Source organism: Hylobates moloch, unplaced genomic scaffold, assembly GCF_009828535.3.
Source record: "Hylobates moloch isolate HMO894 unplaced genomic scaffold, HMol_V3 SCAFFOLD_11, whole genome shotgun sequence".
Classification (NCBI taxonomy): domain Eukaryota; kingdom Metazoa; phylum Chordata; class Mammalia; order Primates; family Hylobatidae; genus Hylobates; species Hylobates moloch.
The window spans coordinates 44,618,309-44,638,272 of record NW_026652286.1 but is presented as its reverse complement, the minus strand read 5'-3'; the positions used below and the strand labels follow the sequence as shown (position 1 = coordinate 44,638,272).

General features: G+C 55.3%; 1 protein-coding gene across 5 annotated transcripts in view; it reads left to right on the top strand.

The window, feature by feature from the left end:
- Positions 1–19,964, top strand: part of PDE2A (phosphodiesterase 2A) — a 98,744-nt gene that overhangs the window by 60,551 nt on the left and 18,229 nt on the right. For all 5 annotated transcript variants that reach the window (XM_032166877.2, XM_032166880.2, XM_032166878.2 and 2 more), the window contains 4 exons: positions 4,844–4,933; positions 8,386–8,474; positions 16,703–16,812; positions 17,653–17,708. In XM_032166877.2, coding sequence (XP_032022768.1) covers positions 4,844–4,933; positions 8,386–8,474; positions 16,703–16,812; positions 17,653–17,708 — 345 coding nt within the window. The remainder of the gene's footprint in view (positions 1–4,843; positions 4,934–8,385; positions 8,475–16,702; positions 16,813–17,652; positions 17,709–19,964) is intronic.

Sequence of the window (19,964 nt, the reverse complement as noted above, 5' to 3'; positions counted from 1 at the left end):
TCGGCCGAGGGAGGCAGGGAGGTCCACCCGAAAGGAAGGGAAGGGATGATGGACAGAGAGTGAGAGGGCTCTGAGGTCCTGGGGGATCTAGAAGGACCCATCCCTTTAGAGAAGGGGACGCCAAGGCCCAGAGAGAGAGGAGGGCCTCACAGAGGACCTAACACAAGCAGGGTTGCATGAATCAGTGTGAACGGACAGTCCCAAGAGCACAGCCGGACCTTGGGAGGTACTTGACTCTTGAGTTTGATGTTATTGCCTTCCTGTAGGCCAGTGTGAGGGGAACTGTGAGGCTTCCTTCCAGAGAAGGAGGCATGGAGCCGGTGCCAGGCAGTGGGGTGAGCCGTGGGAGGACCTGTGGAGATGGGGAAAGGCATAGAGACTCATGGAGATGAAACAGGAGAGATCTTATGGCAGCGACCCCAACCCTCAGGAACGGCGTTGGTCTTGCACTTGTGGCTCCAGAGGGGGTAAGACCAAGATCTCTGGTTTCATAGAATCTTAGGCTTTAAGAAGGAGTTAGAAGTAATTTAGTCCAGACCCTCTCCTCTCCCCAGATAAGTGCAGAAGTGCAGATCTAGCCCAAGGCTGAGCCCCAACCCTGGCTTCAGAGGAGGCCTGACTCAGAACAGGCTCCCCTTTCTTGGTACCTGGGGTGAATGAAAGATAAGTCCTTGGTAATTGGTGCTGTCTGTGGTGCTGACTGGCCCTACCTTGGACTACAGAGCTGCAGGTGGAGCTGGGGAGAGCATAAAGGCTCCATCTATCCGTCTACCCACCCACCCAGCCACCCATCTACCTATCCACCCACCATCCACCCACCCATCTACCTATCCACCCACCATCCACCCACCCATCTACCTATCCACCCACCATCCACCCACCCATCCATCCACCATCCCTCTATCTACCCCCAACCCATCCTGCACCCATTCATCTATCCACCCACCCACTCATCCATCCAGCCTCATTGAATTAAACCACAAAACCATAGAACTATATGCTGCAGAGCTAGAAAGATCCATTTTTTAGTAATGAGAAAACTGAGGCTCAGAAGAGGAAAGGTGTTGCTTAAGGCCACACAGAACTTCTGTAGTCAGTCTGGGACAGGATTGGAAATTGCAGCTCTTTTCTACACATCACAAGTTCTCCTCTGTGGTGTGGGAAATTGCCTGGTTTTTATGCTGATATCTATACTGATATTTGTTCCAAAAAGCTGTGAAGGCAGGAAATGTGACCTCCTTCACCCCATCCCGAGCCTGAGTTCTGTGTGTGTGTGTTTGTGTGTGTGTGTGGGGGGGGGTGTGATGTGCATGTCTAAGTGCAACCTTGTTTGTGCATTGAATATATGATTGCCTTTTGGTCTGTCTGTGTGCGTGTTTGTGTGAGAGCCTGTGCATATACGTATGAGTAGAGGCGTGTGCATGGCAATATGTATTTGTGTGGCGTGTGTAGATGGGCATGTGAGCAGGTAAAGCTGTGTCTGTATTTTTCCTTGCCTCTTCCTTTTAAGATTGAAGCCCCCTGACTTGAGCCTTGCTCCCCATCTGTGCCTCCAATTCAGGAATCTCCCTGCTTCCCATTATCAGCTGCTCCCCACTGATTCTCTCCTTCCTTCACTGAAGCAGCAACTCTTCCCTCTGAGCCCACACCTCATGGGCTTTGCAATTTGAGCTGTTTCCTCCCCTGAGCTGGTGCAATGGGGGTGAAGTTGCTTTGAGATCTGAGGAAGATTCATGGAGGAGATGGCATTTGAGCAAGCCTTGAAGGCCCCTTTGAGTGCCAGATCTGAAGTGGCCCTTCCCAGCTGCAGCTCCTGCACCCAACACCCTCCACTTCTGGGGCATGCTGGGCAGGACCAGGAGGTGGATTGACAGAAGGATGCCCACAAAGAGCCTTGGGCTTCGTCAGTCACATTGCCATCCAGTCCGCTCTGGCACGGATGGGAAGCCGTTCCCTGCTGCTGCCCCAACTCTCCCCAACTTTCCTTTCCTGCTCTCCTTATTGCTATTATCCTGCCCTTGGCCTGAAAAGTCACAGAAAACTGAACAATCAGAGCAAAGGTCAGGTAGGCACCCACCAATTCCAGTAAAGGACAGTTGAGGGCATTCTCCAATTGAAGCAAAGGGCAGATTGAGGAGTCCACCAATCAGAATAAAGGACAGACTGTTGTTTCTGAGCCCCCTAGGGTGGGAGCTGGGGATCGGGTGCTGAGCAGGAACCAGACAGGGTCTAGAGATCCAGAGGTTTGGGTTCTGGACCTGGCTCTGCTCCGACTGGCTGGCGACCACAGGTTGATCATTGCTTCTTATTGAACCTCAGCTTCCTCATCGGTCAAATGGGGAGACTTAGCTCTGAAGGCTGTGGCTTTGAAGAATTTCTCCCCCTGTATCAGGCTCACTCTGTCACCTGGATCTCTCTTCCCCAAGTCCACCTCACATACCTCAGACTCCACCAAGGGCAGGGCCTTTCAGGAGTCAGCTTGTTGGCTCTTCTGCCTCCAGGAAGGAATAGACACAAACCAACACCACCTTCTGTTGCTGTCCTTAGAGCCCTAGTCTGGGGAGCGTGCATCTGGAAGACTTTATCTTGGGAGTATTGGGGGCATCAGCTCTTCTTCCCCTTTTTAGTCTTCAGAATTGACCTCGGAAGGCCATAATAGCCTGCATGTATTGTGCACAGGTATCACTCGAGCTCTTGCCCTGTGAATCTGTAAGGAACTGTACCAGTGAGAACGTGTGTGTGTGTGCGCACATGGATGGTGTCTGAAGGCCTGCTGGGATGTCTGCGAGGATGTGGGATCTGTGGCTGTGTGGTGCTGAAGTTGTCTGTGCTGTGATGAGGAATGCCTAAGGGTCAAAGGACAAGTGATCCAATTTGGGTATTGTGTTGTCTGGAATCAGTAGCTTCTGATGTCTGAGGGCAGACATCTTCCCATGACCAAGATATGTGTCTTCATCCTTGAGCAGTGGGAGGGACCAAGGAAGCCTGGGTGTTGGAGAAAGCGATGCTGAGTAAGTGTCTGGGGATAAGGCCCACTACTGCCCTCTTCCTGGGAACACAGGATTGGGTGGGGGGTAGGGAAGGAAACTGCAGCCAAGAAGACCCAGGAGTGAAATTTGGAGCTGAAGCCTGGACGCAAGGCATCATTTAGAGCCCAGCGTGGAACTTTCTGGCAAATAGGCATTCAGCCCACTCTTGCGCACCCTTGAGGACAGGAAGCTCACTTCCTCCCTCTCTCCCGGTGACCTGTAGCATGCCTTTGTAGCATGGCCCTACTTGGAAGAAGGTCCTTCATCCCACTAGACCAAGGCCAGCCTCCTGTGAAATCCTATGGGTCCCCAGGCTGTCCGTGGGGCCACAGAGTTCAGATCCCCCATCTAGGAGGGTCTGAGAGATTGGAGTTGGAGACTGATAACCCTGGGTCTCCTCTGCTTTAGATGAGGCATCCCTGGGTTATCCAGTCTTAGTCACATGCAAAACTTGGTTTCCAATTCCCTCCTTTCATAGGTTGCCTCCTCTGGATGAGTGTCATCTTGTCAGCCCCTGGAACACAATGAACAGGGGATGGTCTAACTAGACTATAAAAGTGGGGGAGCTGTCATCTTCCCAATTGGGTTAACAGACCTTTATTAATATGGCCTGCAGTTTGAGCATTTTTATTTCTTGCCAGTCATGCTTACACTGTGGGCTCATGCTGAGCTGTGGTCTTTTAAGACCCTCAACCTCATATCATGTTCACATGAATGGGGACCCAGCCATGTCTCCTTCATCTTGCAGTTAATCACTTTGCTTTCTGAACACAGACCCAGCCTTCCACTGGGAAGACATCTGAAAGGACTTCCAAGGGCTTGCGGGAGGGCATGGCTGGTGGCTGGTGTGAGTCACGATCTTGCCTTGGCCCTCGTTTCCTTTGTTCTGTTACCTTTCTCTTTGATCCCCATGGCTCTGGCCAAGTTAATAGAGCGAGAAGCAGGGACTTTTGTCTCCGTTCCGGCTCTGCAAGGACGAGTTCTGTTCCTGGGATGGGAAGGCTGTAAGGCAGTCAAGGCTGACGTCTCCTTCTCCTCCTATAGTTGCCAGGGGTGGCCCAACTGTTCTCCCACTTTATGGGTCATGCACCCCATAGGCTCTTGCTACTCTCAACCCAGCCCCTCACTAGGCTGGAAAATGAGACTAGGTGGGACCACCTTCCTTCTGGGGAAAGTGAGCGGGACCCAGCTTCAGCGAATATTCAGCTGAACATCTACTCTGTGTTGCGCATTCTGTGAGGCACTTCTAGGGCTCTGATTCATTTTTATTTTCATTTTTAAGGGCTCAATTTCATTTTGTCTTCATGTCAGCCTGTAGGGGGCAATAGCCCCAGCTGCTTCCAACTTACAGATAGGAGACTGAGGCTCAGTGACTCAACCAAGACACTCACTGCTCATACACAGTGGAGCTAGGATTCAAATTTGGGTGTTTTTTTGTTTGCTTGTTTTGTTTTAATTTGGAGCCTTGTGGTTTCCCTACTATGCCAGAATTGTCCTCGACTAGAGAACAAGAGACCTGGGGTCTAGGCCAGGCTTGACCTGTTGACTCACTATGAGGCCTTTCCTAAGTCCTTGGCCCTTCTCTGAGCCTCAGTTTCCCCACCTGTAAGATGGGGACAGAGGTGGACGTCGGCCGAGGGAGGCAGGGACTGTGGCCTTAAGACTGATTTTGAGATCCCAAGATCCTGGGATTCATGTGCCTGAAAGCCTCGGGCTCTGGACTAAGCTGGGGGGTTTTGCTCACAGTCCTTTGGGCAGATGGGGCTGCCTGGCCTGCCTGGCAAAGCCCCTCACTGCCCTCTCCTCTCTTCCAGGACGCTTTGCTGAGTCTGGGCTCTGTCATCGACATTTCGGGCCTGCAACGTGCTGTCAAGGAGGCCCTGTCAGCTGTGCTCCCCCGAGTGGTAAGTGCCCGCCCTTGCCCCACACTTCCCACCCCACCCCCCAAGTCTTTGACCAGCTCTACGATGCACCTCACTCAGGGCCAAGGAGGAAGGAAGAGGCAGGGTCCCTGCCCAGAGGACTTTCATGGGGAAGTGAAGGGTCTGGATGGGTGTTCTGAGACAGCTTTCTGGAGGAGGAAGCCTGAAACTAAGCACCAAGGAATGAACTTGCATAGGAATCCTGCAATGGCTGAGCCAGAAGGGGACTTAGAGATTAAGTGGAAAAGCTGTGTCTCAGATAATGAAAGGGATTCACCTAGGATAACAGGACGTGGTGGAGCCAGTTGGGTTTTGGAATACATGCAGCAGGAGAAGTTGAGGGTAGACATGTAGAAGAACTTCCTGGAAGCCAGGTCTGGGAGGTACTAGAATAGGGCTCAGCTTTGATGAATAGACATGCATTGGGTTAAAGTGCCCTGCCTGGAGATGGGAGGCTGGAAAAATGGCCTCTAGCAGCCTTTTAGCAGCTTTCTTTCTGTCCCATCCCAATACCATGGATGAGTTGCAGGTTTGGGGGGCAGGTTTGGGGTGATCATGGTTGCCTGAGCCCAGAGTGCCTTACTGGGGAGATTGTGCCCCTCATCATCTGTTCCAGGCCACTCCCCTACCTGGCTTCAATGGCCACTGTTCATCCCTTAGGCAGGAGAATGGGTAAACCGGCCCTTGAGGCCCAAGGTAGCAGGGTGTTAGTTGCGCCAGATAGAGGGAAGCAGGGGACTTTTGAAGCCTGGAGAAGGGAGTCTGATCCAGCCTAAGGGGCATGGAAGACTTCCTGGAGGAGGAGATGCCCTAACTGAGTCCCGATAGCCTTGAATGTCCTCTTCCCTACTCTAAACCCGGCGGCCAAGGGCAGCCCCTGCTCCAGGAAATATGGCCAACTCAGAATGTGACCTTCCCACCCCTCCAGAGCCCATTGTCCCTGAATCTGCTTGATGGATGAACCACCGGAGGCCCAGAGAGAGAGGGCACTTGTCCCAAGGTCACACAGCATGACAAGGATAAATGGGACTTGGTATCTAAGCACCCCCATTCCCTCTCCTCAGCTCTGTCTTCCCCAAACCTCCTACAAGTTCAGAGCCCAGGAGGAGGGCTAATGAGTGAGCTTTATTGAGTATGAAATTGGTAGGAAGTGGGTGGTGTGTTGGCGCCCAAAAATAAATCCTCCCGAAGAAGGATGGGACTAAGGCAACATCTGGCCTGGGGTGGAGGCACATCTGGAAAGGGAGGGTGGTGGAAGCTGGCAGGTCGGTTTCCGCAGGGCTGTTCCAAGAGCCTCTATGGCCACTGAGGCTGCCCTAGGGCGGGAGGAGGAATTGACTGGCTTTGTTTCGCAGGCAGGGTGCCCTGGTGGCTGTGCCAGCCTAGATGCTCTGCAACAGATTAATTGTCTCCCCAAAGCTGGGGGCTGGGATGACAGCTGTGGTCCAGGTTCCTGGGACAGTGGGAAATGTCAGCCCTGGCCCACCCAAGAGCCCTATAGGAGGTAGGGAAGCCCTGACTTTTGGGAGTCCTGGCTTGATTGCACGGAGGGGCTCAGCCCCCAGTGAGGTAAGGGAGCTGAGGTCTGCTCTGCTGCCCCCAGGGAGGGAATCAGAGATGGGGAGGGGACCCCCGCCCAGGGAGGAGAGCTGCTGGCACCTGGCTTCCTCATCAGCACCCATTGTGGCAGGCAGCCCCGAATGCAGATGGTGCTGATGTGTCTGAAATGGTTCCCTCCTTCTCTCCAATAGACTCAGCTAATTTTAACCCAGAGGGCTGAGAGTAAGGGGGTGGGAGACATACGGACATGCGGAAGTGAAGCGAGAATCTGTCCCCCTCTGCCCCCATGGATTACCCACCCCTCCCTCTGCCTGGGCAGGACTTTCTGTGTGACCCCGGCTGGTCTCTTAACCTGTTTGGGCCAAATAACTCAGGCCCCTCCCAGGCTGCTGGAAGAGACGGATGACAAGGAGGCTAGATATAGCCGAAGAGTGGGCGGCCTCCTTCCCACTGAATTCTTTATCCCTGAACATCCCACTTAGGTTTCCTTCCAGCCAAACAAGAGGGTGTCTGCCCCTCTCACTCCCTTCAGGCCGTATCTTTCCCACCCCATGCCACACGCACCACTGAACCCGGCTCAGTGTCTCTGGAAGTAGTGGCCGGGCATCTCCTGGGGATTGGGAGGGAGTGGGGGCTGGCTGGCGACAGCCGATGACAACAAGAGTGGCTGGCAGGATTGTGGACACTCTCAGAGTCATGGAAGGCAACTGCTTCTTCTGGGAAGGATTCCACACTTACTGAGGGTGGGCCTTCAACACGTAGCTCCACTGTCAGCTCCTCCCGAAGCCCTCCAGGATACCCTCAGCTGGGAGGCAAGCCCTTCTCCACCCTCCTGCGGAGAAAACAGCAGAGTTGTGGACAAGGCTGCGTTGCATGGGGGTTGGTCAGGGATCCCGAAGGGTTGCCAGTTCTGCTTGGAAGGAATGTGGATTTTCGCCTGTAGGTCAGTGAGGGCAACTACTTCTGCCAAGACATGGCCTGGAACTGAGGCCAGAGCTGCTCTGGGCCCTTGGGGTGGGAAGATTAAAGAGCAAGAGCTTTGATCTCCCTCTGAGGAGTAATCGGTCCAAAATACAAATCTGCTCACGTCTCCCTGCGCACGTCCTGCCCTGCCCCAGTTCTGTTGGTAAGCCCATCCCACTCAGCCCTACTGACCTCGGGCCCAGCCCCTGTGCCCCTTCCCTCACTGTCTGTTCCTAAATGCTCCATGCTTTATACACCTCTGGACCTACCTGTGTACCTGCTACAAGGCCTGGGAGCCCGTTCTGCACCCTGCCCACTCCCTGAATGTGTCTAATTACCACTCAGTGACAGCTGAAAACTCACTTCCTCCAGGAAGCCCTCTCCAGCCCCCACGGAGGATGGTGCAGTGCCCTGCTCTGTGCTCCTCCCCTGGCCGGGGTTATGGGTGTGTGGTTTCTTGTAGAGTTGAAGGAGGGATGCTTCGCAGAGCATTCTGAGCCCCATCCCTGGTACAGCTCAGAGTGGATGCTCAGTTATTGTTTGCTGAATGCCCGAGGCTGGAGTTAGGCAGGGAAATATCCCAGGTGGGAGGTGATTTGTCTGCACCCTCAGTCCTTCAAACTCTTCACCTGGCACGCTGGGTTTTGGGTGGTAAAGAAAGTCGCAGGTTCATGAATCATTGCCTGCTTAGAATTCCTTCCAAGAGGAGAGGACGAGGCGCTTAGTTCACCAGGTGTTTTGCTGTCCTGGCTGCATCTTAGAATCACCTGGAGAGAAAAACAAACAGATCATTGCCAGAGCTCCACTCCCACAGGTTCCACGACCTTGCCCCGCAGACCCCTGTGTGCAGGCTGGGACTGGGCAGCTGGGAGGGCCTCTCCGCAGGGTCTCATAAGTGCCTTCTGTCCTAGGAAACTGTCTACACCTACCTGCTGGATGGGGAGTCCCGGCTGGTGTGTGAGGATCCGCTACATGAGCTGCCCCAGGAGGGGAAAGTCCGGTGAGCCATTCTCTGCACCCCCATTGCCCTCTTGCATGGCCAAGGATTCTCAGGGCTGAGGCACCATCCAAGGTCATCTGGTCTGACCCTCCCCTTCCAACCTTGATCCCGGCCTCCCTGCCAGGTAGGATTCCTTGGCCAGGTTGCTGACCCCAGCACAGAAGGGCAGAAGCAATGTCTTCTCTTTGTTGGGGAAATGGATAAGCACAGAGAAAGTACCAAGCGATGGCAAATTTTCTCCTTCTAACTGCTTCTAAATGGCTGCAGCCTCCTCAGAGCAGAGTCTCAGAACATCGGGGCTATGGGGTCTATCAGTTAGAACACCAGCACGCTGTGAGAACTATTGTGAGGCTGGACTTGGAATCCCAGCATGCTGGGCCTGCAGGAGCTCACAGTGCCAACTCCTTGCAGCTGAGAACAGGGAAATCAGAGGCAGAGTCTTGCTGAGGGTTCTGGAGCCCCACTGCCTGGGTTCAAATCTCAGCTCCCTGTTTACTAGCTGTGTAACCTTGGGCAAATGACACAGCCTCTCTGTGCCTCAGTTTTGTTTGTGAAATGGTGATAATAATGGTACTTATAGGATTGTGAGGAGGATTAAATGTGTGTCACACATGTAAAGCATTTAAATCAGGCCTGATCCATGGTGAGGGCTGTCTGTTGGGGATTCCCATTGTGAGAGAATGCTGGAATCACTGACTTCAGGATCATGGGATCAGTGCACTTAGCCCCCTGATACCTTGATGCCCATTTAATTCAGCCTCCTCATTTTCCAGATGGGTGGATATCATGAGACATGACCAAGGCCACATGCCAGGTATGAGGCAGAGCCAGGCCTAGGACTCGGGTCTTCTGACTCCTGACTGTTTAGGGGACAGTGAGAGGAAGTGGAACTTATCAGATGAGAAAATGTTGGGGACAGGCATGCTGCTGGGAGGAGGCAGGCTGTGAAGGATGTGGCCGTTGCCTGCTAAGCACTGAATGCAGGGCCATTGTGGGGCCCAGGGAGCACTGGGCAGGAGCTGAGGGCAGAGTGGGCGCCAGTGGGGGTGTCCCAAAAAGGCAGCTCTCTACCCCTGTGAGGAGGGCTTTTCCAGCAGGCCAAGTGGTCCAGGGATGTGGCTTTTTCAGGTAGCAGCTGAGCCTGGCAAGCCACTCACCTTTCACAGGGACCATGGAAAGAATTCCTGTTTGAGGATGCTGGACTCATGGTCCTGAGGCCCCTCCTTGTGCTGGAAACCCTGGTTTCTAGGATGCTGGTCTCTCCCCAGCCCTTTCCTGTGGAAGGAGTTGGTTCTGCTCTGATAGCCACCTTCCCACTTCCTATTCTCCCACTGAGCTCCTTTCACCTTCCCCTAACAACTTCTCCGTCAAGGAGCGTGGGAACAAAGCCATTACCACCTCTCTCTAGCCTTCGTGTCCCATCTATAAGAGGATGGTCTGAAAGGTCTTTAGAATCTTAAGGGGAAAAAGGTGGTCATGTCCCCTTTTCTCCTCTAATTCCAAAGAACTTCGCTGTCCTCCAGCAGCCCCCACCTCTAATTCTAAAGAACTTTGCTTCATATAAGCTCCACTCCTCCAGGAAGGCTCCTCAGAGCAGCCTGGGAGGCCTTCCTGGGAGGGATGTAGGAAAGCAGGCTCAGGAGGCAGCGGGGAGCAGCCTGCAGGTTTGCTTTGCCCCCTAGGACCCACACATGCTCCCCTCAGCTGTCTGGGCATGTGGAGTGGGTGCATATCTGCGGTCCAGGCATCTTTGAGAGGGCTCAGATCCTTGGCATCAGCTGCCCTTTCAGCACCCTCCCTCCAACCACTTCAGACTCAGTAAGGCCTTTGGAAAAAATACAAAAAAAAGCAATTAAAAGTGAATATTCAAATCCAATTATTCCAGAGCTCAGTGGAGATGGGGAGGTGAGTGCCTGCTGGGAGACAGGGGTTGCAGATTCCAGGAGGAGGGCCAGGGGATGAGAAGGCAAGACAGTGAGGGCAGCAAGGACCTCCCAGGGGACACACCCATCATCAGGACACACCCGTCATCATCCCCAAACAGGAATTCTTTCCATGGCCCCTGTGAAAGGTGAGTGGCTTGCCAGGCTCAGCTGCTACCTGAAAAAGGATTGGGGTGAAGGCCCAGGCCCAGTGCTCTCTCTGGTTTCTGAGCTCTGCTTGCCCACCTTTGTGCCTGGTGCCTGGTGTCTGGTGGTGAGCCCATCTCCACAGTTAGGGCAGAGAGGCCCCAGGGTTGGCTAGGCCCTGCTCTCAGGAGCTCCCAGCAGGATAGGGACCTGAGACCCAGGAGTATGGACGAGGGAAGAGCACTGGAATGGGATTCAGACAGGTCTGGAGTGTAGCTCAGCCTCCTCTCTGTCTCTCTGCTTTCCTACCTGAGGCCCGGTCTATTGGCTTAATGGGGTAACAGGTGCCAAGTGCTTGGCACAGTGCCCAGCACACAGTAGGAGCTCAGTGATTACTACTTGCACTCCCAAGTCCCAACCAATGATTAGCCTTGAGTGACCTTGAGAAAATGACTTCCCTTCTGGCTTCTTTTTCTGTGAAATGGGTGGGGTTGGGTACAGGGTCCTTCCAGTGGTGACCTCTGTGGCTCTGGTCCCCCCAGGAGGGTGAGGGACTGACCTGCAGGCTGCCGTGGAGCCTGAGGCTCTAGCAGTGCCCGAGGAGGTGGGGGTGTGGGGAGGGTGCTCCTCCAGGAAACCCTGGACTGCAGGCAAACAGCAGCAGGTGTGGCGTGGAGGCTGGATCATAAAGACAGATAAGGAGGCCCGAGGCAACGGGCAGGGAATGGGATCAGGGCAGTGTGGGGAGAGGCAGGGTGGAAAAGGGTCAAGGCAGGAGTGAGGAGGCCCCCGCCAGCTCCCAGCCCCACCTGCCCCTGTTCCTGCCGCTCTGTGGGCTCTCAGATGCCCAGCTGCATCCCCCCAGTGTGTTTGGCTTTCCTGTCTTCTTGTACTTGCAAGGGCTGTTCGCTCCCTTGCAAAGACCGTCCCTGCTCCGCTTTCATCTCAGCCAGTCCCATTTTACTTATCTTTCATGGCCTGACCAGAAGCTCTCTTGGGGAAGCCTGCTCCACAGTTCCCTGACACTGAGAAGGAACCAAGTTTCAGAAAAGGGGTCTGGGCCATATTGGCCTCCCTTAGGGTTCTTCCACGGGAAGAACCTTGGGCTGGGAGTCAGAGACCTGGGATCCAGGACAACATGGCTGCAATCACAATCCGATGCCCTCTCCCTGGGCCTCCATATGCCCTTCTGTAAAATGATAGGCTGAACATTCTGATGTTGAGGGCTGGTGAGGCTCTGAATTGTAAGGGCTGCAAAGGGCCTCAGGGCTGGAGAGGAGAGAATCCTGGAAGGCTGCCTGGGCCAGGGTCTTCCTGAAAGGAGGCTTCACTTCCCTCTTGTTGGTGCCCCACCTCCATCTCCCAAACTGTTTCAGGCCCCAGCTCTGCCGCCTTCCTCTTCTTGTGTCTCCTGCTATCTTAAAGCCGCTGATTACCTGATGCTGAGTGCAGCAAAAATCTCAGGCCTTTCAGCTGCAACTGAAGCACCCACCGCCCACCTCGGCCCAGGCTGGCTGTCTCCCTCTGCTACCATTTGGGGGTCCCCAGGGCCCATCCCTAAGAAATTTCTTCCCCTAAGCTGACCAGGTCTTCTTTCATTGCAGAAACTGACCATCCCTAGGGTTTGTCTCAGAGGACACCGGGAACGGTCTGCTCCCATCTCGGGATCCTCACATGCTGGGGGAAGGAGGGCAAGAAGAGGGTCCAGGTCCTGGGGACTCAGTGAGAGTGGGGGGATGGGACTTAGTGAGAGGATAGGGGCTCAGTGAGGGAATGGGGGCTCAGTGAGAAGGTAGGGGCTCAGTGTGGGATTGGGTCTCAGTGAGAAGGTGGGGGCTCAGTGTGGGATTGGGTCTCAGTGAGAAGGTGGGGGCTCAGTGAGAGGGTGAGGGCTTAGTGAGGGGATTGGGGCTCAGTGAGGGGGTGGGGGCTCAGTGAGAGGATGAGGCTTGGTGAGGAGATGGGGGCTCAGTGGCGGATGGGGGCTGAGTGAGGGGATGGGGGCTCAGTGAGAGGATGAGGCCTCAGTGAGGGGATGGGGGCTCAGTGGGGGATGAGGGCTAAGTGGTAGATGGGGGCTGAGTGGGGGATGGGGCTCAGTGAGAGGATGGGGGCTCAGTGGGGGATGAGTAGAGTGGGGGATGGGGGCCCAGTGAGGGGATGGGGGCCAGTGGTGGATGGGGGCTGAATGGGGGGATGGGGGCTCAGTGAGAGGATGGGGGCTCAGTGAGGGGATGGGGCTCAGTGAGAGGGTGAGGGCTTAGTGAGGGGATTGGGGCTCAGTGGTAGATGGGGGCTGAGTGGGGGGATTGGGGCTCAGTGAGGGGGCAGAGACTTAGTGAGAGTTGGGGGGCTCAGTGAGGGTGGGGGTTCCCTGGGGGGATGGGGCTCCATAGGAGGATGGGCTCAGCAACAGTCTTGGCTGCTCACTGATGCCTGGGACCTAGTGGGTGTTGGAGGAAGGGGCTTCTCCAAAGTAGAGGATGCGAGAAGGACACACACAGGGGCTCAGAGAAGCTGGTAGGGCTCCCTACCAGCAGAGAACCTTTCCCTCGATTCTTTTTCCATTAAACAAATAGTTGTTAAAGGGACGGAACTGCCATAAAGTCCACGCCTGTTCCTCTCTCCACTCTGTGCCCATCTGTCCTTATCTTCAGTGGGGCAGGCCATGACCACCCAGGCACCCAGTGCTGTCATTAGCCTTCCCCTGGGCAGCTGGCCCTGGGGTGTGGAGTTCCCCACAGACCCCAGCATGAGCCTGGAAGGCAGGGTGGGGGTGGGGGAGTAGTAAGGGAGGAACTGGAGAGGAGCAGGGAGCAGCTCTGAGTTGAGCAAGGAGCTGTCGGGGGTCTGAGCAGTGGACGAAGCTCCCGCTCCCATGTGGGTGGGGGAGACTCAGCCTCGGCACATTCCCCCTCGCAGTCTGTGGGTATCTTTGGAGACTTCAGGAGGACAGCAGTTCTGGGAGGGCTATGGCAGAGGAAAGGGGCTCACATGGGGGTAGGTTGAGGTGAGTGTGGGCTGTGGGGTCCTGCAAAGCTGGGGGAGGGCAGGCTACAGAGCAGGTGCCAAGGCTGCCTAAGAATTGAGGGTCCTTGGAAGCCCCAGTGCTTGGGGGCATCTCGGCTTATCAAGATTGGTCTATCCCAGCTCAGCCTCTCTCTTGTCCAGGGCCACTAAGATGATAGGACCCTCACTGAGACCAGGTTTCCAGTGTCACAGTCTCCTTATGTGGAGAGTTTTACAGGCAGCACGATCGTTCTGAAATCATACCTGACCGTTACCGTCCCTGCTCAAATCCCTCCCAGGGCGCCCCCTGCCCTCAGACTCAAGCCCAGCTCCATAGGGCCCTGGCCCATGTCTAGCCTTGTTCTCGGCCGTCCAGCCACACCAACCTCCTTGTGGCCGTACCTTTCAGCAGGCACACAATCTTCTCACCTCCAAGCCTTCACAATTGCAATTCCCTGGACATCCTTTCCTGTCTGCCTCGATAACCTCTGCATGTCCTTTAGGACTCAACTCAGGTGTCTCCCTCTACGGGAAGCCTTCTCTGACTCCATCACACCCTGCACCTGGGCGGGCTGGGGCCTGCTCTTCCTGCATTTGGCAGAGCCCTCATCTCCCGACTCAAGCGTGGGTCTGTATGTTGATCTCCGCATGTCCTTGACCTCCTCAGGTGAGGCATGTGTCTGACCCCTCTGCTCATCTCAGCCCTCAGCACTAAACCTGACCCAGAAGGACCCAGTGGAATGAGAGACTTTAAGTAGAATACTCCTGAAGGTTTTTCATCTAGAACACTTATTCTTGCTCTGGCATGGAGGATGGATTGAAGAGACCCAGCTAGGAGGCTAGAGGCTCGGGGAGAGGCTGCTCCAGGGTTCAGGGAAAAGGTGTCTCCATGTGAGGTGGGCAGTGGCTTGGGCATAGAGAGCAGAGGACAGTTGTAAGAGACACCTGGGAGGTGACTCACTGATCGGATGGGGGAGGTGAGGAAAGAAGGCAGGTTTTCAGACAAGCCGCGAAGGACCTGGTGGATGGTTGTGCTGCTTTGCTGTGAGGTGGAGGGAGTGGACATAATAATTCAGATGGTATGGGGGTCCCTGGGCCACTTCAGGGACGTGGTGGGGAGGCTCCAGGTGGCCTTTGGGTATCTGGGGTCTGGAGCTCATGAGTGAGGGCTGGAGAGTCATGAGGCTGTGAGCACAGAGGAGGGGTTTTGTGCAAAAGAGAAGAAAGGCTGAGGACAGATTCCTTCAATCAGGGTCCTGGGAAAGAGAGGCCAAGCAGCTCCAGTCCAGGGGTGGGAGGGGAAATAGTTGGGGGTCGGCAGGATGAGGCTGCAGTGCGCACTGACCAGCAACGCAAGGACCAGTGCCACCTTGTGGCCTCCGGCTAACCAGATTGTCCGAGGCCAAGGAGATGGGCAGGGTTTGGCCGGGGGCCACCCCCTGCCTCCGTGAAGCCTCAGCCTTCATCAGTTTAATGATCAGGAAACATGGCTCCCGTTGCCCTCCTGCCACCCTACGTCCCTCTCCTTCCCAGGGTGACTGGCAATGTGGACAGCCGGAAACTGGAGCCCAGCACTCCAGGAACCTTAAAGGTCCCGGGTGTAGGGGCTGGAAGGTGGGAGACACCACCGGTTCCTGTAGATCCTGTATTACTTAAAGTGGCCAGGAAGGAATGGGTCTGGTTCAGAATGCTGCGTGAGCTTGAACAAGATGCTCAACCTCTTTGGTCCTCGATTTGTCTAGAGTCTGTGACCTAGTGATCTCGTGACTTGCAGGCCACCCCCTCCTTTTCCTCATGTGACCTTTGCTGGGCTTCCCTTAGTGACCCTGTATGCACACAGTTCCCCAGGTTTCTCTTCTGTCCAGGCCAGGCAGTTCCTACAAGCACAATTAAGTGGAGGCAGCATGAGGGATAAAGAACCCAGGACAAGGCCAGGCGCGGTGGCTCACGCTTGTAATCCCAGCACTTTGGGAGGCCGAGGCGGGTGGATCACGAGGTCAGGAGATCGAGACCACGGTGAAACCCTGTCTCTACTAAAAATACAAAAAAATTAGCCAGGCGTGGTGGCGGGTGCCTGTAGTCCCAGCTACTCGGAGAGGCTGAGGCAGGGGAATGGCGTGAACCCAGGAGGCGGACCTTGCAGTGAGCCGAGATTGCGCCACTGCACTCCAGCCTGGGCGACAGAGCGAGACTCCGTCTCAAAAAAAAAAAAAAGAACCCAGGACAATTAATCATCAAGGAGTGACATTTGGTGCAAACTCAGGTGCTTAATTAAGCGGGATGAGCCAGAGGCCAGGGGGGTAGAGGAGGTGGGTTGTGTGGTGGGACAGAAACTCATTCTTCCCATACCAACCTCCCCTGCCTTGGTTCCCACCACCCCTCTGCCACTGTCATACCCTGCCGCTCACACCTGTCCCCTGTTCAAAGCTCACACCTCCACAGGTATTTGGGAAGGTTCCAACATAGTGGTTAGACCTAGCCCTGGTGCCACTTACCTGGGTTCAAGTCCTGGCTGTACCACTTATTCACTGTGTGACCCTGGACAAGTGAATTAGCCTATTGGTGCCATAGCTTCTCCATCTGAAAATGAAGATATCTAATTCATAGAATTGCTTGGAATTCTGAGTTCATCTATGCGAGTTGCTTGGGCTGTGCACGGGACATAGGAAATGGCCAATAAACTTTAGTTATGATGATTACCTCCTGTGCTTAGCACTAAAAGCTGATCAACAATTGTTTTCTGAGGATGGTGACCGGGAGGGTTCTTCTCTCTCCACCCTAGGTCTTCTTGGGAAGATCAGAGAGGTCAGCACACATGCCTAAGGTCAGATTGTAGCAGGCAGCCTAGCTTTGAGCCCCTGCATTCACGTCCTCCGCTCTCCCACTGCCTGGAAGATCTGCGCCGTGCCCCACCAGAGCCTTTACCAGCAAGGGGCACCAGAGGCCAAACTGTGGCTGCCTGTTTCTCCACATAGGGTCCAGGGTCTCCTACTTTTTTTACTTGTGCTGTCATCGTGTCCAACCTCAGGCAGGTCAGCTTGCCCAGATCCTTGCACATGTGCAGGGTCCAAACTGTCTTGTGTCCCCAGGCCAGGCCTTGTTCCTCCCTGAGCCAGGGGCTCTCAAGGTGCCATCATGTCCTCTTTTCAGGGAGGCTATCATCTCCCGGAAGCGGCTGGGCTGCAATGGGCTGGGCTTCTCAGACCTGCCAGGGAAGCCCTTGGCCAGGCTGGTGGCTCCACTGGCTCCTGATACCCAAGGTAAGGGCTAGGGGCTGGGCAGGGGCAGGGGCGGGAAGGGACTGTGGCCCCTGCACTCCAGGTCATGTCTGTCTTCTATCCCTCTTCATCTCTTGCTCCGTGTCTCTAGCAATCCCTCCATCTAATTCTCTCTCTATTGTGCTACTAAACTCTCTGAGCCTCAACTTCCTGAATATAAAATGGGACAACAGTATTTACCTTGAGGGGGTGTTTCAAGGAGGCGCAAGTGAGATCATGCATGTTAGGGGCCTGGCACAAGCGAGGGCTCAGTGGCCCGTGGCTGTGGTTGTGATGTGCTTGTGCCTGATGCTGGATGGGGCTGTAGTTGTTCTCACACTCTCTCTGTCACTGTCATTGGCCCTATTTCTCTTTTTCTTCCCCTCCATGCCTCCTGTCCGCCATGTCTCTCTCTGCCTCGTGTCTCAGTCTCTCTAGGTCTCTGTCCTCTGTCTCGATGTGGAAAGTGCACAAGACTGGGAGTCAGGAGACCTGACTTGCTGTGTGATCTTGGGCAAGTCACTTCCCCTTTCTAGACCTCAGTTTCCCAATCTGTAAAATAGAGGTGCTCAGCCTCACCTGCCTTCCTCCCTGCAACCCGGGGAGGATCACTTGAAGGTTGTCGAGTGAAGGGGTTTCCTTCCATGCAGAGGCTGTTGCTGTGGTTGTTTTTGTCGCTGCCTCAGGACCCGCCTCTGTGTTTCTGTGGGTTTTGGGGTCTCTCTGTGTCTCTGTCCTGGCCTCTCTTTGTCTGCGTCTTTGTCTCCCCCACCTGGGTCCCGGCTCAGTATCTCTGAGCCTCACCGGCCCTGCAGGAGCACCTCATTGCCCTCTCCCCCTCAGTGCTGGTCATGCCGCTAGCGGACAAGGAGGCCGGGGCCGTGGCAGCTGTCATCTTGGTAAGAGCCTGCCGAGGTGGTGGGATGTGGGGAGAGGAGACCACGGGAGGGAGTGGTGGATGGAGCCTGTCCAGGGCGTGTGTGTGTGTGTGTGTGTGTGTGTGTGTGTGTGTGTGTATGAGAGAGAGAGAGAGATGGGAGCCATAAGCGAGGATGGAGTGAGGGGAAGTGGGGGTGTGGGGGTGGGAGGAGTTGGGGCATCTCCCACACCCCAGCCTTCTGCCCTACCTCGAATGGGTAGGATGAGGATGAAGCCATTGGCCCAGTCAGCAGCTTTCTGAGGGGTGTGCAAGCCCCTGCTGGACTCTCAGCCCCCATAAGGTTAGAAGGCCTAGCCTTTGGTTAGCAGCACTAACCTTGGTTTCTCTTTGGGATCCTCCAGATGGGGTGGGAATAATGTCCAGGAGGGCATGAACCAAGTGAGGTGTGAAGAGAGATGCTGCGGAGGGACAGATGGACATAAGGGCCTGACCGGCAGAGATAGTGTAGAAAACTAGCCAGAGATTTGGAGTGGCTGGAGCTGGGGGCCTTGAGGAGAGAAAGGCCATGGGCAGGCCAGCCAGACCCAGGGCTGAGGCTGGCGGAAGACAGGCAGCTAGGGGGGCTTCCTGGAGTGGCTGAGGAAGGAGTGTTAGTGGGAAGTGGTGGATGCTCTGCCAGAGCCCCAGAACCCAGGCAAGGCTCCCTCTGCAGCCCCTCGAGGAGTTCCCAGGGTTTCTGCTCCGCGGAGGAGGTTGTGGAAGAGCCTGTGGGGGCGGGATTCTGCCGCTCTTACCGTTTCTTCTCCTGTATGGAGATGGGGGTTCAAACTCTTGTTCTGTCCCAGTAACCAAAGGATGAGTTCCCCAAATTGCTATTATTGGGAGTCTGCTTCTGTCGAGGGGGCTGCCATTCCAGTAAAGGGCAGGCTTGGGGGCATGGACAGATAAATGAGCAGGTGTTGGTTCCCAGGGGACTCCTCTCCAGCTCATTAAAATGGAATTAAACGCTTCCCAGGCGCCTGACCTTTCTGAGTTGCTGGCAGGAGAGGGTGGTGGGAGTGGGGGATGGCTGAGAGGGGAGGAGAGAGGAGAGGAGAGGAGGGGTACTTGGCTGAGTCTCCTCCGCACCCATCTGCCTGACTGAGGGAGCCGAGGCCGCTGCTTGGTTTCTCTGCAAGCTGCTCCCCCCACCCCCAGCTTCTGGAACAGAGCTGCTGTTGCACGGAGTTCTCAGGGGGTCGCCTCCCCCTATTCTTTGCTCTTGGTCTGTCCCAGGGCTGGTCAGCTTTGAGGGGCACCGAGGTGAGGGGCTGTGTGCAGAGGTGGGGGTTGGGAGGCAGTGGCTGGGTTGCGCACCTCCTTCTCTGCTGAGGGCAAAGGGCCTGGGGTGCCAGGTGCCTGAGAAGGACTTCCTTAGGTTGAGGCTATGAGGACTGGGTCAGGAGGGAAGTAAGGGGAAGACATTTGGAAGGTTGCTCCCCTTGTGGGCGGAATGCTTGCCATGGCCGCTGCTCACCTTGGCTCAGGCTGGGCCAGAGGCCAATGTGTGTGTGTGTGTGTGTGTGTATGTGTGTGTGTGTGTGTGTGTGTGTGTGTCTCAGGGACGCTGGTGGGATCGGATCACTTACACTTAACTCACCCAGTAGAACTCTGCTCTGGTCCTGCGGCAGGCTGGGTTCTGGAGCTGACTCTGCCTTCAGGGAGCTCTCAGTCTGGGGAAGGGCAGGGACACCCTCACCACCACAGGCCAGATGAAATACTGTTGCCAGCAGGTGCTCTGGTGGCAGAGCCTGGAGCAGCAAGTGGTACCTCACCACGGAGAAAGCATTTGTGTGGGGCCTTGGGGCACAGGTAGGAGGTCCACAGGAAGGGAAGAAGGGAAAGGGGATTCTAGGCAGAGGAGGAATGTGAGCGAGGCAGGAAGGAGGCCGGGGGAAGGGGTAGTGTGCTGAGGGGAGAATGTGGTCCTGGGGACGCTGAAGTAGGGGTGCATGCTATTGAGCAGGTTGCTAGCCAGCTGGGCTCTGGCTGCCAGGAGTTTTCAACAACCGTCCCTTCACCTCCTCAAATACCCTGGGCAGGGAAGAACTCTTGAAAGATGTTTAGATTATTCACATCTGCCTCTCCTCCAAGCCTGCACCTTCCCACTCATGTGGAAATGCACTTCCCTAGGATGCCCCCTCCCCAAGGCATACACGTCTGACAGATGCTCCCTGGCTCGCAGGATCTCACTGCCTCCCAGAGGCAGCACAGGCAGCCCCAGACTTCCCAGCTG